This window comes from Zootermopsis nevadensis, unplaced genomic scaffold, assembly GCF_977971745.1.
Source record: "Zootermopsis nevadensis isolate Lab colony 2312 unplaced genomic scaffold, Znev_1.0 Znev_ptg000007l, whole genome shotgun sequence".
NCBI classification, from domain to species: Eukaryota; Metazoa; Arthropoda; class Insecta; order Blattodea; family Termopsidae; genus Zootermopsis; species Zootermopsis nevadensis.
Window position 1 is genome coordinate 9,959,204 of NW_028259139.1, and position 15,520 is coordinate 9,974,723.

General features: G+C 35.9%; 1 protein-coding gene across 2 annotated transcripts in view; it reads left to right on the forward strand.

Annotated features, from left to right (window-relative positions):
• LOC147874603 (putative cytochrome P450 6a13) overlaps positions 1-13,866 on the forward strand; it is a 59,848-nt gene extending 45,982 nt beyond the window's left edge. The window contains exons 1-4 of one of the 2 annotated variants that reach the window (XM_087344213.1): positions 7,877-8,029; positions 8,806-9,988; positions 11,018-11,269; positions 13,055-13,866. In XM_087344213.1, the coding sequence (XP_087200339.1) occupies positions 8,848-9,988; positions 11,018-11,269; positions 13,055-13,221 (1,560 nt within the window). In that variant the 5' untranslated portion in view covers positions 7,877-8,029; positions 8,806-8,847 and the 3' untranslated portion in view covers positions 13,222-13,866. Of the gene's footprint in view, positions 1-7,876; positions 8,030-8,805; positions 9,989-11,017; positions 11,270-13,054 lie in introns of those variants that run through there. The other variant, XM_087344212.1, reaches the window with a different exon arrangement.
• Positions 13,867-15,520: the final 1,654 nt, after the last annotated feature.

The following is a 15,520-nucleotide window of genomic DNA, read 5'->3' on the forward strand; positions in this document are numbered from 1 at the left end:
TTTCATCGAGTTCCGTCAATAAACTCATATAAATACACAAAACATAAATATATGAGTGCTCTAAACACGTGGAAAGGAACATTAGATTGACGGAACACGTATCTCACATTGGAGAAAGAAGAAATAATATACTTGATGAGGGTGACCTTGAAACTCCTGACTATAAAGCGGTGGATAATATTAAAATGGATCTAGATCTATCAGGGTATGGAGATGGATTCGTCTCTCTTGTTATACTGTAACGGAGGGCTTTTGTGAATAAGATAGTAACCCTTTGGGTTCCATAAAAGCCGGTAAATTTCCTAATTATCTCTGTGCATTGTTCCTGCCAGCCGTAACGTTACCGCATCGTGTACTATTTTCAATAAGACAGACTAGAAATAAAATTGAATGAAATGTATGTTCTTCTGATATTCTTTAATTTAAATCTACAGTGAAAAGCTTTTAAACAATACGCTGACTGCACAAGAAAGCAGTAAAGGATATGCATTGTGTTATTAATATTACTTTGTGTGAGATAAAGAGGGAAAGAATAGAAGATTTTTCCAGCTGGTGAGGATTTTAAACGGCTCTATCGAGACCGATCATCTCTGTTTAATTTCCAAACTTTTTCATCTGAGAGCCAGTTAAAAACTTCGTAAAGGATTTGACGGAGAGCAAAATTTTCAACCTCACTCTCCAATAATTTTTTTTTTTTTTGTGGGCTCAGACCAATTAATTCCGTTCAGTAAAAACTGCATTAGCAACTTCACTATTAAGAAACATCTCTTATAAAATAACACAGATTAAAGGCATTTTATTTTAATTGTAGAGTTTCATAATTTGTATTCTTCGCCAAATATTATCAGGGTGGTTACATTAAGAGGGATGAGATTGGAAGGGCATATAGCACGCACTATAACTGTGAGAAATACATATATTTTAATAATAATGATTGAGGGGTATAAATCATTTGGGAGACCTATAAATAAATGGAAATTTTATTTAAAAAATTAATGTTAGAGAAACAAGATAGACGAGATTTGTTTAGATTCTTCTGTCTTCGGACACATTACACTAGCGGAAAATGGAAATAAATTTCCGGATAGCATAAAGACGTAATTTAATGGCCAGCTGACAGACTATTACCAGAATAATACTATATATTTTAACTAATACTAATATAACAATTTTGAAACACTACTCCTTAAAATGACACATTTTCTACAAATTGTTTTGGTCCTGAAGAAGTCTGCTTTAATACTGACATGGGGTGACTCGCAGCCTCTACTAGAGTTTCCTCATTTTTCAACATCGCGCGCCATGTTAAGTCTTGATCACTGTAACACATGGAACTAACACTGAATATGTGTCCGCCTCTGAGCTCTTCAATAGAATGAAAGTTTGACACGATCATAAATCTTTCCTCTTGCCTGTCAATATTTTAGTAATAAAGTTTAGCATTTCAAGAGCAAAATACGATGGGTTTAACTGTTAAACAATACTGTATCAATGCGGCTAATGTTATAACAGACACAATATTTAGTTTTTTCCAGATATCCATGAACAAAACTCTTTCAAACAAAAAAATAAATTCTAAACAAATTTTACTGAGTTTAACAGGGCTTTGGAAACAGTTAAAATATTAGAGGATAGACGAAACATTTCAGAAATGGTTTACTACTGCCAATATTTTAAAGGTCTTGGGTTAGAGTTTCAGACATGATTCCAGATATTTTGACTATCCTGATACGCAGGCGACTTCCATTCACATCAGAACCCTGATGATGGGAACAGAGTTTGTTCCCGAAACGTCGGTTTATTACGGTTACCAGTTAACGCGGCTGATTGCCCGAGAAGATTTTATTGATTTTACTCGCAGCGAAAGTCTCAAATCCTATGAAATTACGTAGATTTATGACCGTGATCATAAGTTACGTAAATGGCAGGTACTGCACCAGCCGCCACTGAAATAGGCCTGTAATCATTCAGTCAGATGTTACGAGAGTATCAGACATGGGAACGTCTGTGGACCTCGGAATTGACGTATTGGTTGAGTTGTGAGAGACCCCACCTTCAGCAAGTTAATACTGGAGTTGGCAGATTTATACATACAGTCAGTAGTTATTCTCGTCTGGACTAACTCCAACGCAATGGTGATTTACAGACACACCCGCGCCCTTCACACTACCTCTGTGCAGATCATCACACCCTCTCCCCTTTCCACTTCTCACCCCGCCCCCTACTCACCACAAACACAAATGTTTTCTACGACTTTAACTTCTCTGCATGGGCTACTAGCCAACAATATTAGCCTCCAATAGAGCAATTCTACCGCTTTAGTTATGACCATATGGAATTATACGCTCACAAATTTACCTTTCAGCAAATAAACTATATACTTCGTTTACGACGTCTACGGGCAAGGTATCAGATGTGAAAAATCACAGAGTTCAGTTCACAATGATCTGGCTACCGTCAAAAGAAAGTTACTATATTCTGATATCTGTGTTTCTCGCAGTGGTGAAGATTTCCATGTTGTTTTCCAGGTTGGTAACGCCGTCCGGACTTGTCGGTCGACACCAAAGTTTCGGATAAGTTTCTTCGTTGTCAGGTCTGAAGAAGTAGGCAAATGTTATCTACCTACTCGTTCACCAGAGTACCAACGTCGTCTTCAGTCTGTTTTCTTCCCTTAATGTGAGAGACCAAGATTCAATCGATATAAAACAACAGACAATCGATTAGTTTGTTAAAACTCTTATGTGCTTACACAGCTAATTGCAAGCGGTATATTATTTTATTTCATTCACAGATGGCATTGCTACCGAATGTCTTACATGTAGCTCTTGAGCGTAGTTTGGTGTAACACAGAAAGTAACTTAATGAGAGTGGGAAAGAATTGAAGAATTTTCATTTAAGATTGCTCACTTAATTAGCATTTTATCCCCCATTTTTATGGACCAGACAATCTCCTTTCGAATTGTCTACTTGTAAAGCAAAAAGGTTTTCGTTACTAGGAATCGCTTTTACAAAATCACAAAATAAAAAACCAAGGGCAATTTAAATGTTTGGAGCAAAAGCGATGTAACTCTATTTTGATTATAAATCTTTATAAATAAACAATAATTCGTGTAAGGTTTATGTTTTCTGTCTCGCGATATCTGTCACAGAAATATCTTTTCCAACGGATTCAAAATATTCGCTGATTAATCATTAAATGTTTCAATATTTGACAGATTTCAGAATAAATTTTAAATCAATAATTTACAATTTGCACATGTATTATGTGTTTGATTTTAACTTTAAGCCTATAATTTCCAGTGAAATTACAATAGACATGACAAATTTGACCGTCATCAAATTTATGTTATTATTGAAACAAATGTTCAATGCAAACTAGCTATAATGTTTCTTAATTATATATTAAATAATTTTAACAGATATCGGATTAAAAATATGTTGTTTTACATTCTAGACAAAACTGACTTTATCGGTTGATATTTTTTAAGACTCGTTGACAAAGTCAAAAAATTTGTGAGCTCTAAACACAGAATTTTTCACGACCGCCATGTTATTAAAATATGTTAAAAATTAAAAACTGCGTGTGTGGCGTGGCATTCAACAGTATGATCTACAGGATGTCACAAAAAGATGTATACGCACAATCATTTTATACGTCAGCATCGGGTATACGTCCTTCGAAACTACGTTTATATACGAGGTATCACGAACACCAGCAAGAAACCCATTTTCAAAACAAGAACAGGTAAGGAAATATAAATGTTCAAATCGTATACCGTATTTAGTATTCTTTAGCACAAATTTTTAAACCTTTAAACTGTTTTTCAGCTTGAGTACCAGCAGACACAAATGTTATTTTTTTTACTTTATATTAAATTATCATATAATAATCACAAAAATTATAATAAAATATTGTTTTACTCATATGCATTATAAACAACACGTGTTAAAATTATTCCTAAAGCTTATACTTCACCAGTTACACGTAGGACCACAAAGGGATAGAATTAGATTATGTCAATTTTACCCCAAACTCAAGCTAGTCGCTGGTTACGTGAGAGCTTGGTTTTCTGGAAATGTTTACATGACCACGGTTTGCAGAACGGCTGGGATCAGTTGACAATGCGATGGCTGGTGTAAAGTTTAACAACACCCACGTGTTGTAACACCTTCGATTTCTGTTACAAAAGATAAATACAGCTCCTGAGATGAAAATATTTTTAAACAACGGAAATTAACTCAGCGTAAGGGGGACAAATAATCAACAAATGGCGTACAAAAATGTCGAATCAGAAGTTTCTACATCATCGATATTGACCTTAGCACAAGCAGCTTATATGTCGTCGTTAAATAAACTAGATTAATATTCTGAAAGCACCGCTTTAGATCTCATTCAAGGACAGATTAATCTGGCTGGAGTTTTGGTGTCACTTGTCATTCCCTGGCGAATGATTGGAAATAACATCTCCTTCTAAACCCTTGTTTATTCACCCAGACAGGCCACATTTTAATCCCATACAACGTCACATTAACTTAAGCAGTTGCTACAATATAATCACTCTATCAACTTCAACCACAATGTCATAGGAACCAGTTACCAGAAAATAATTCGAAACATTTGCATCCTCTGGTGTAGATTCGCCGAAATGCTTTACCTCCGTTATTTCCAGCTCGGAAAATGGCTCTCCTGGGGTGACGTCAGACATGACGCCCCTCATTTTGGAAGACAGGGGAGTCGCAGGCTCTGTTCTTGGCGCTAGGGGGCGTACATCTTCGAAAGCCCCCGAACTAAACACGACGTAGCTTCTTTCCGAGTTCCACCATTCTGAGAGAAGCAGAGTTGTAAATCAATGCTTACTCTACCGCGGGTCACAATACGTCGCCCGGAGGTTTCATGCGGAATTCATGCGTCCTCTGGCGCTCGTAAATAAATACGAAGGTAATTGAGTCTTGATGACGTTTATGACTTCCTGCCACAAGAGGTCTCCACGTTCGTATAGGCTCACAGTCTCCAAAAGCCTTTAAGTGCGCCTCAGTCTCTTAGTATCACGGTAGAGTGCTCCACTATCGTACTGAATGAGAACACATTTTTAAATTGCCAGGACTCTACATCCATCACGAAAATGTTTTACGTAAATATTACAGGCAAGTTAGACAAAATGCTCATTTGTGAAGTCTGAGCGTAAGATATGAATATCGCATCGTTTTTTAATATGAGAGTGGATTTAAATAGCTCAGGATTTCGTATCCATTGGTGTTGATTCGAAATCTGTCGTTGAACTTTTGGGTTCTGCTGACACGGGTGACAGACACATCTTGCTACAGTTGAAGGTGCATGTATATCTTCTATGCCGTAGCACCGTGTAGTCTCGTAGAAGATTACAGAAGTTTCAGGGACTTATTTATCACCCTGATGGTGGAGGCAGCAAAGATCTCTGAAACATTGCTAAACTTCTACCAGACTACACGGCCATCTTGAGATTCACCGCTGTGGGAACCTCAAATGTTTCAAAGGTTTACATTACCGTGAGTCTTTTTTATGATTTGATTTATACAGTAGGCCATTTGGTGTCATTCAGTGAACTTTTAGGTTAGAAAAAGCTGAAAGGTCAGTTGGAACATCAAATAGAGAACAAAATTGCTTTAAGGGCTTTCCGTTTGTTAAACCCGCCTACATCTCATCAACTTGTGAGAAACGTTGGTTCTGTGAAGAAATTCTGCTGACACACATTTTTTTTTCCCCAAATGGCGTGTATCTTTCGAGCACTATCTTATTCAGCCCCACTTATTATCCAGTTTTTCTTACATGTGAGTCTGCATTCATCCATATCTATACGACGTTACTCTTATTGTTAATAAATTTACATGACCAACCAAAAGACATAATTGATATCCCCTTGCTCTAGAAATTCTTAGTCATTAAAAACAGTCGCCATTGAACGGAGATAGTATCTTTTTAACCTGTTGTTGTAAGATTCTTCTTGATATTTATTGAACACCCCAAGCGATAGATCGTGATGTTTATCAAATGCTAATATATTGTTGAATGTATCTTGATCCCATAAACTACATATTATAGAAAATAGCATCAGCCCTGATGATGAAAGCAGCAAATACCTTTGAAACGTTGGTAAATTACTACCAGACTAACATACCAGCCTTACAGCCGCAGCGAGAACCTCAAATCCTAACAAATAAATAAATGCGCGCTGAAGTTTGGAAATAATGTCAAGTTTTTTGGGGAGAAGCAGGCATAGATGTCAGTATAATACAAAAATTGGTATAAAAAACTTGGTTTTGAGGGTGTCAGGTAAATAAAACGATAACACTGCATCTCTGTTGTTTCTAGAATGTTCGAAACGTGCCTTGATGAAACATCCGCTTCTGCCATCTATACTTCAGACTTCGGTAGCTCTATTCTCTAGTACCAGCTTCGGTGTCTCGATCTCGAATGTGGCGCTCTGTTTAGAACTTTCGTGCCTACGTAGATGAGTGTTGGCGTCATTTGAGTGCGTGACTGGTCCCTCCCAGCTAATTTCCTCTTCCTGGATCATTCGTTCACTAGTTCAAGGTTACGCTAGAAGCTGTCCGTTCTATTGGCCTTCTGAAGTTTTTCCACATTGTTTTCAGCTTTCATGCTTGAAACAGAGGTCCAACATTCCGAAACAGTAATGTCGACTGACCATTATAGCCAATTCCTATTCACAGACACGGCAGAACAACTGAGACGAGGCGTAATTCGTATCTGCGATCTCAGTTCGAAAGCCACCAAAAATTATGTTCTTTACACATCTAACGTAAAGCGAATTTTCCGGAGTTAACGTCTTTACGATTAGTGCCATTGACATCTGATTTACTTGTTTGTCAGGGAATACCGTAATACACATAATATCCTCATTCGTTCTTTTCAACATGCATTTGAGAATATTACATCCGCCTTGTCCCACGAATTAAATTTACAAATTTTTAAATTTTAATAATTTCCAAATCTTATAAAAAAATTTAAAATTTTCAGTTACGAAGGTAACAATGGCAACAGATCTCAGTCACTTATCGCGCTCGTGTAAAGTACCCTTATTGTTGTCAGATCTTAACCAAACTCGGCATGTGTCGAAAAATTTTAATAACACTGTTCATTATCATAGATTGTTAAAATAGTTGTTAGATGCGTACGGAGCGACAAATGAATGGAAGAATTTTAATAGTTACTCTGCATGTTTTCGAACTCGCCTTAATTGACATAAAGGACGATGAAGATCAAGGACTCGCCTGCCTAAGGCTACCTAGTGCATTTCCACGGGTTACGTCATAATCATCTGTTAAAAAACTAGCGACCTTGGTCTATTGCATGTGACCAAATGGTCACGCGATGAAACAGGTCGAATCCATTAAAATGACATACGTTCTTGATTCTTAGGTGACTCACACGCGTACAGCGTGTTCTAAATTGCTGTCGAAACATTTTTCGCAGAAATTGGACAAGCATCAGGAACGGGTGTTGCAAGATTGTATTGTTATATCACTTTGTTGTCGTTGCGTGTTCATATGTTACCGTATTATTCATTAACTATTAATCACAGTAATTAAAATAGGCTCACATCATACTATTTCGCTTTCTCGTGCTATACAATAATTCTGAATTTCAACAACTAAGTATATTCAGTAATGTAAGGAGTAAAGATTCTTTAGTAAATTATTGTTTTTAATTGTGTTCATTACAATATTTTAAAATCGGATTGTTTGTAGTAAATGTTTATTTCATTCTTTATCCACTTCGTTTGTCGTGAAAAAAAAGGTTTCTCAATCAAATAAACTTGTTTTCTACACGTCTTGGGAAATAGGAATTGTTATAGACATGCGATACTAGACCTTCGTTTTATATTTGCGTACGTCATCACAAAGAATAATACGATATACATTACGCACTTTTCCACGATCTACCACTCTGAGTTACAACGTTAACCAGTCCAGGATCGGCAGTTTAAAGAATAGATTCGTCCATTAATAAAGTTTCTGCAGCTGAGTTAAAGTGAGTAGGCCTATTTGTCGTGGGTATTAAATCACATAAGCAGTTCTTACAGAAAATTATTTAAATGACTCGTTCACTTTTATTTATACATTTTTACAAGAATTCCTAGATATTGTTTTCATAATTATTAAATAGTATATACCAAAACTTTTGTTAACTAAATTACCGGGGGTTTGAAAATCACTTACTGAACCAAAAAGAAACAATTAAAATTAAAGGATTAGGTGTAAAAGAACATAAAATTAAGCAGGAAAGTTTCTTTCACTTTAGACAAAACAAAACACAAAGAATATTAAAATAAAATATTGTCCATAGCTTATCTCGTATTAATGAGAGAAATAATTTTAAATTTATGAACGTAATAACACATTCTAATTTATGCTAACGTTTGTTATAATATCCAATGTCTACTATAGATGCAAGTGATACGAGAACTTTAAGCTACTTGGTACTTGTTGTAAACTTCACTGATACGTTTTAAATTCAATTTTCATAATCGGAGCTTTGACGGAAAAGTTCCTGTGTACATTAGGTTTTAAGATGAAATGCCTCAAAATTACGATTTTACAAAAATAAACTATGAATACTTATATTTTGTACTTCAAATTTAATTTTGTTTAATAATCGCAGATAAGTCTACTTAAATCTATCAACCAACTTATATCAAAGAAAATTTATAATTAAAGTATCTGTGACAAGTGATTGCGTCTGATATTAGGTTAGCATTAAAAGTTTTACAAGAATTGGAAATAATAATTGTGAGACATTTATTTCAGAGTCCACATTTACAGAGTCAACAACGACACCTGCTTATAAAAATGAACGCAGCTACAGATTACTTGATGTTATCACTGATTGCAGCATCTCTCGGGGCATTTCTGGCCCTGTATGCGTACTTCAAATATTCATATTCTTACTGGAAAAATAAAGGTGTAATGTATCTTGAACCTTCATTTCCATTTGGAAATATTGGAGATGCCATAATGCAAAAGAAAACCGGTGGATTAGTATTTCAAGATATTTATAATAAACTTGAAGGTCAACAGTATGGCGGTACATTTGCCTTCAGGAGACCAATGTTTGTAATTAGAGAGCCAGAAATTATTAAGACTGTCTTAGTTAAAGATTTTGTGCACTTTCATGACCGTGGTACGTACTTTGATGAAAAGGGTGATCCATTGTCTGCCCACTTATTTATGCTCACAGGGTTAAAATGGAAGAATCTACGAGCAAAACTAACACCGACTTTCACCTCTGGTAAGATGAGGATGATGTTTCAAATTCTTGTTGACTGTGGCGATGAGCTAAGGGCTCACGTAGATCATTTCGCTGCTAATGGCGAAATGTTGGAAGTCAAAGATATCTTGGCGAAATTCAGTACTGACATCATAGCATCATTTGCTTTTGGTGTGCAGTGCAATTGCCTCAATAATCCAGATGCTGAATTTAGAAAATGGGGTAGAAGAATTTTCGATTCTTCAGTAAAGACTGGAATTAGAGATATTGTGATGTTTGTGGAGCCAACAGTGGCTTCCATTTTAAAAATACCCTTTGTTCCTCAAGACGTTACCCACTACTTTAAAAAAATGGTTAAAGAAACAGTTGAATATCGAGAGAATAACAATGTGACGAGAAATGATTTTATGCAGCTTTTGATCCAATTAAAGAACAAAGGAAGTATTGATACGGAGAAACAAATGAATGGCACCACAAAACCAGACAAAGGCAAAGATATTGGCCTGTCAATGAACGAAGTTGCTGCACAGGCTTTTGTATTTTTTGTTGCTGGATTTGAAACGTCGTCTACCACCATGAGTTTCTGCTTGTATGAGCTTGCACTGAATCCACATATTCAAGAACGAGTTCAGAAAGAAATAGACGCAGTCTTAAAGAAATACGAAAATAAAATCACTTATGAAGCCATTCAGGAAATGGAATACTTGGACAATACAATCTCCGGTAAGTTTTAGAACGTAAATATTAATTGTAAATGTGGTGTAGGAACCGAATATGAATACGTTTTGTGTCGGCAGTAAAAATTATTTTCAAAACAAAATATCTTTGTATAAATGTTGATTCATATTTTGTAAACTAATTAGCGCTACACCAAAATTCATAAACTCAATAACAAATGCATTTTACACGAAATTCTGAACTGAAAAATTGTAATTTAAAGAGCCCAAAATTTATAATAGCAGTTCTGAACTCGTGGCTCGCTTATACTGTGTAAATAAATAATAAAACACAAAAACAAAATTACGTAACATGTGAATGTTTACCAACTTTCAATAAACTATATCTGATTGTGATCCGTTGGTAATATGACGCTGAACGTGACCGTAGGTTTTAAAAGTTTGAGAACCCCTGGTCTGTTAAACCGAATTTAAAAATAATACAAGACCCTGATTAACAGGACTTTTCGGAAGGGGGTCTTTAGACGTCTGAGTTGTGATTACTCGTTGAATAAGGCGGAAAATGTGCACACTTATTTAAATACACCTAATATTTATATATATTCTTTGCTGATTGTCATGGCAAATATAAATCCGTTATTTCAAAGTACAATCAGTCAGCCATTTATTCTCGAAATTTAACTTTTTACTTTTACATCGTTAAAAATTCGACATGTCCAAAATATTTCAAATAAAACAACTACATATTTATCAGATATATAGGTCATACTATACAATATATAATAATTATATTTTTCAGAAAATTATAACGTATTTGGATATCTCTGACAGCAAAATTATATTTAGTAACATTTGAGGTTCTCAAGATGGTGGTTGTGAATATGGCTGTCTTCTGGGCTTTAGCTCCGTGTAGTGTAGTAGACTAAATTTTATTTCCTTCACATCATAAAATAAACGACGGATGATATAACGCAACTTATGTCAAAACTGTGAACACGAAACTCAAAGTTTTCTCACTTCCCTCCCTCCTTCCCTCTCAGTAGCTTCTCTGACGTAAAATTCACCTTGTCTACAGAAACTCTAAGAATGTACCCGCCAGTGCCATTTCTCACACGAGAATGCACGAAGAAATACACAGTTCCAGGATCAAATGTTACTCTGGAAGAAGGGACGTCAGTTCTCATTTCTGTCATGGGAATCCACAAGGATCCGAAATATTATCCCGATCCTGAAAAATTTAATCCTGATCGCTTCATTGAAGAAGTTAAGAAGAAGAGACATCATTTCACGTACTTGCCTTTTGGAGAAGGACCAAGAATTTGTATCGGTAAGTGATGTTTGTTGTAATAGTAAAATTTTATAAAGAGCACGAGATAAATATTTTGTTTGAAAGGCATAATAATCCAAGGACCATACATTCTCCTTTATTTTCAGAATATTGCGTAGTCAAATTCTGATTATACACATACATATATTTCTGGCACATGAAGTTAATTTATAATAAATTGTTTTTCTTTCTTCTTTATTTTATAATATTATTTATTTTGCTTTCGTTTATTTGTTTATATTGCATTATTTCTTGTATCTTTACTTATTTGCTTTATTGCCATATAATTATCCCCAATTAACGATATAGGATTTTACACTTAATTTAAACTAATATATATTTGTTAGGATTCATTTAATAGGTTATTGATCCATTTCAGGGTACCTATATATGCCCACACAGGTTAATATCAGTGCCTTACGAGAGCTTCTAAACAACAACGCTGAGTTGCTAATACACATTAATCAACTGATTTTATAATTAAAACCCCCAAATATGTTACTACAAAACGTGAAATACAAGCAAATAAATTACTGACCTACAAAACTGTAGATTTGGGTGATAAAATTGTTAGTACATCGAAGATGTCCTTGAGTTATAATTTATAAACGTCACTAAATACATAACTGGGCAATTGTAGTATGGAAACCTCTGAGGGAGAAGTCCACTTGAAAGATTTAGAAGCACATGTAAGGGTCATATTAAAATTTACGTGAATTAAACTTGATTTGAGTGTGTACTGGGTTCATCTGCCTCGGGATAGATCCTAGCGGACGGTTGTTGTTAAAATAATGATGCTCTTACATTGCCTCAATGGCTGACCTAGAACCAGGTTTTCATTAAATTTGCTCCGTCGAGTGAAACGGTTCTCCGACCCGCGTGTTGTTTCAGTAACAGTCAGCGATAATTGTGACATTTTATAGTTGTAAGTTAATATTTACATAATCATTTCTGTTATACTGTTTTCATAGTTCTATTCACACGCCTATAACGAGATTGGTGTAAAGTAAATTAATATATTCATAATGTGGGCCCACTTAGGAAAAGAAAAACGGGGTATAACAATTGCCAACTTTGTAAAAAATATGCTATCGAAAATACGGAGTTCGGAAGAGCGTTTTGATCCTTTCCACAACGTGACATTTTCTATAACATCCGAGTAAATATTGTATTATAGCAGCACTAAATATGCTTGACATCGTCTCACATTGGCTGCAAGCTGCTGTAATCTACATACATTCAGAAAACTTTCTTTGACACAGAAACACAATTTATTTATCTTCTGCTCCGAATTAGGGACAATAAGTAATTTCGTGCACGAAGTAGGACTCGCTGGATTAGAAATTATCCTCTGTCAATGCTTCAACCATTACAATACAGCATATAAATAAATTGTCCCAACTTAATTTTAAGATCCATTGAAATTTTATCATCTCACATAGTCCTATATCTTCAAAGTAATGTATTTCCTTCAGGTGTTCCAATAAAAATTCTTTATGGCTTTATTTCTCTCTCACGCGTGTTATATACCCTGTTAATTTCACATTCCTTGATCTGAATGTCCTAGTAACGTTTCGCGTAGAGTTGATTACTATAATTATTGATTGCGTATTGTTTCTCTCTCCAGTTACATTACCCCACCTTCATTTTAATGTCGTAGTTGGCACGAGTACATGCCAGTGGGTAAATATTGAGTGACCAAGTTCAAAACCCATGGCAGCGGTACAGCTGTGCACAGTTTTGTTGTCTACGGTTTTTATGATGTCATCTATCTCTTATTAACAGGAATACGTTTCGCGCTACTGCAAACCAAGGTTGGTCTTGCGTCACTCTTGTCCAAACACAGTTTCCACGTGTGCAAGAAAACGCCTATACCTCTAAAACTCGATCCAAGGACCATCATAACATCAGCTGCTGGTGGCATGTGGCTCAAGATTGTAAAACGGGTTTGAAACTTTATTTTACAAGTTTAGAAACACAATAAAAATGTAATGTCTATCAAGTATCTCATAATTATATTTAATACGTTAATTTACATCTTTCTGTGAAGACGTACATTCATTATCCATTTACGAGATACTGATTTATTTTTCTAGATTTAAAACTGTTTAATTTATAACTTCTTTATACGTCTTCTTCATTTTGACTTTAACGCGGTCTGTGCGGTCAACAACACGCAAAATGGCGGATAACGGCATAATATTAGTGAAATTGGTGTAAACACATTCTGTTAAAATGCTGAATACCATTAGGTATTATAAATCATAAATATTTTTCAAATTTGTGTGTGTATAACTGTCCAGCTCGTTATTAATAACGCTAGATCGAACAGTGTTCTATGTTTACAATTGTTTATCATCCTGGTGTGCAATCCTCTTATGGAAAACGAGCTGTTCATTTACCCAATGTTTTTTAACAGTATCTGCAGCGTAAATTGATAAACGGTTTGGCTGATTTCAGTCATTCTGAATGTATTAAAAAGAAAAATCTCAGATCAGCTGTAGAATATTATTTTATGTCCTACTGGCAACAGCTTTCATTTAGCTTAAGATATTGCTTAGTCTGTAATGTACAATAAAGGTGTTATCATAAAGTCACAGCGTTTCTCATTTAATAAATTATATTGATAATAATTATTTCCCGCATTCCGGCTGTAAGAGTCTCAATAGAGTCAAATGGTTAGCACTCCGATTTCTCATTCGGTGGGAGGGTCCCGGACCCAAATATTGGCCCAGAAGGTGAACATCCTCGTTAAGTCATACGTGGTTTTATTCAGGCCATCCAGGAACATGTCTAAATAATGCCTTAAATTAGACCAAGATGGATTCCGTCTGGAACGAAAGTAATTTGCCTGTGTCAGGGAAAAAAGGAAAATGTTTCAGAGATTAGTTTTTTTAAAAACGAAACAACACTCGGAAATGAATATGACTTCTTCCGGGATGTTGCTCCTCTGAAACGTCGATTATCAGCTACCATAACACACGGTGCAACATCCCAGAAAATAAGTCATCTTATTTATTGTCGCCGTGGGAACCTTAAATCTCACCAGCTTTCGAAATTCGTTACAGTTCAGGTCTACTGGTTTTTAAAAATAAATACGTAAATAACATTTGCTGTCCTTAGAATAATTAAAGCCAAAGTGAACTACAACGAGGTAATACGAGGCTCGTCCACAAAGTAAGTTTTCCTGGAGCAGAAACAAAACACAATTTCATGGAAATATTTATTGCAACAGATACAGCAAGTGTCCAGCTATTTTTCAACATATTCGCCACCGGAATTGAGACATTGGTCATACCGTGGGACCAACTTTTGAATACCTGTGTCGTAGAAGTCTGCCGCCTGGGATTGGAACCACTGTGTAACAACCATCTCCGCCTCTCTGTCATTCTCAAAACGCTGACGCTGACCGGACAGGAATTTCTTGAGGTGTAGGAAAAGATGGAAATCACTGGGAGCGAGGTCCGGGCTGTAGGGTGAATGATTAAACACCTCCCAGCTGAACTCCTGCAGGAGACTTGCTGTCCGTCGAGCCGTGTGCGGCCTAGCGTTATCACTGACCGCACTTCACAGTCGGCGGGAGCTGGAATAAGAACCTCCATCTTCAACAGCTGCAACGATGCTACTGTGAGAACGCGGGAAGTACCGTTAGTGCATGCGCCATGCTACGTCATTGCTCTATCATGTACGCACAGTCGCATCGCGCAATATAAGGTTTGCTAGTTGTGGGACGAGTGGGAAACTTACTTTGTGGACGCGCCTCGTAATATGTCTGCTGGAATATTTGAACTTTACACCCTTCCGCCATGACACCCAAGACGAGGAAGAAGATGGTTCTCGAAACGTTTCTGTTTTCTTCATTAAGCCATCTTACACGGCTGATAACCCGAGAGGAATTCATTATACTTAGTCACCGTGAAAGATTCAGATCATGCGCAGATATGTGTGAATATTTACGTCTTCAAATAAACGAGATACGTTACCATTCTTTCCATATGCATTTCATCATGACTATGAGATTTTAACATTGAAAACAACTTTTTTTATTCGCATCAGTATTAAGATAAATACAATCGAGACGTCTTGTAATGTACTAGCTTTCGATTCTCATTCTGACACAGCAGTTAATATCGTATACCACTATTTAGCTTATCAAGAACATGAGTCACTGATAAAATAACATATTTAAGATTTAGTTATAAAGCTAAGTGGAATTCGATTTTACGTTGAATGTTTCAGGTCTAAGAAGCA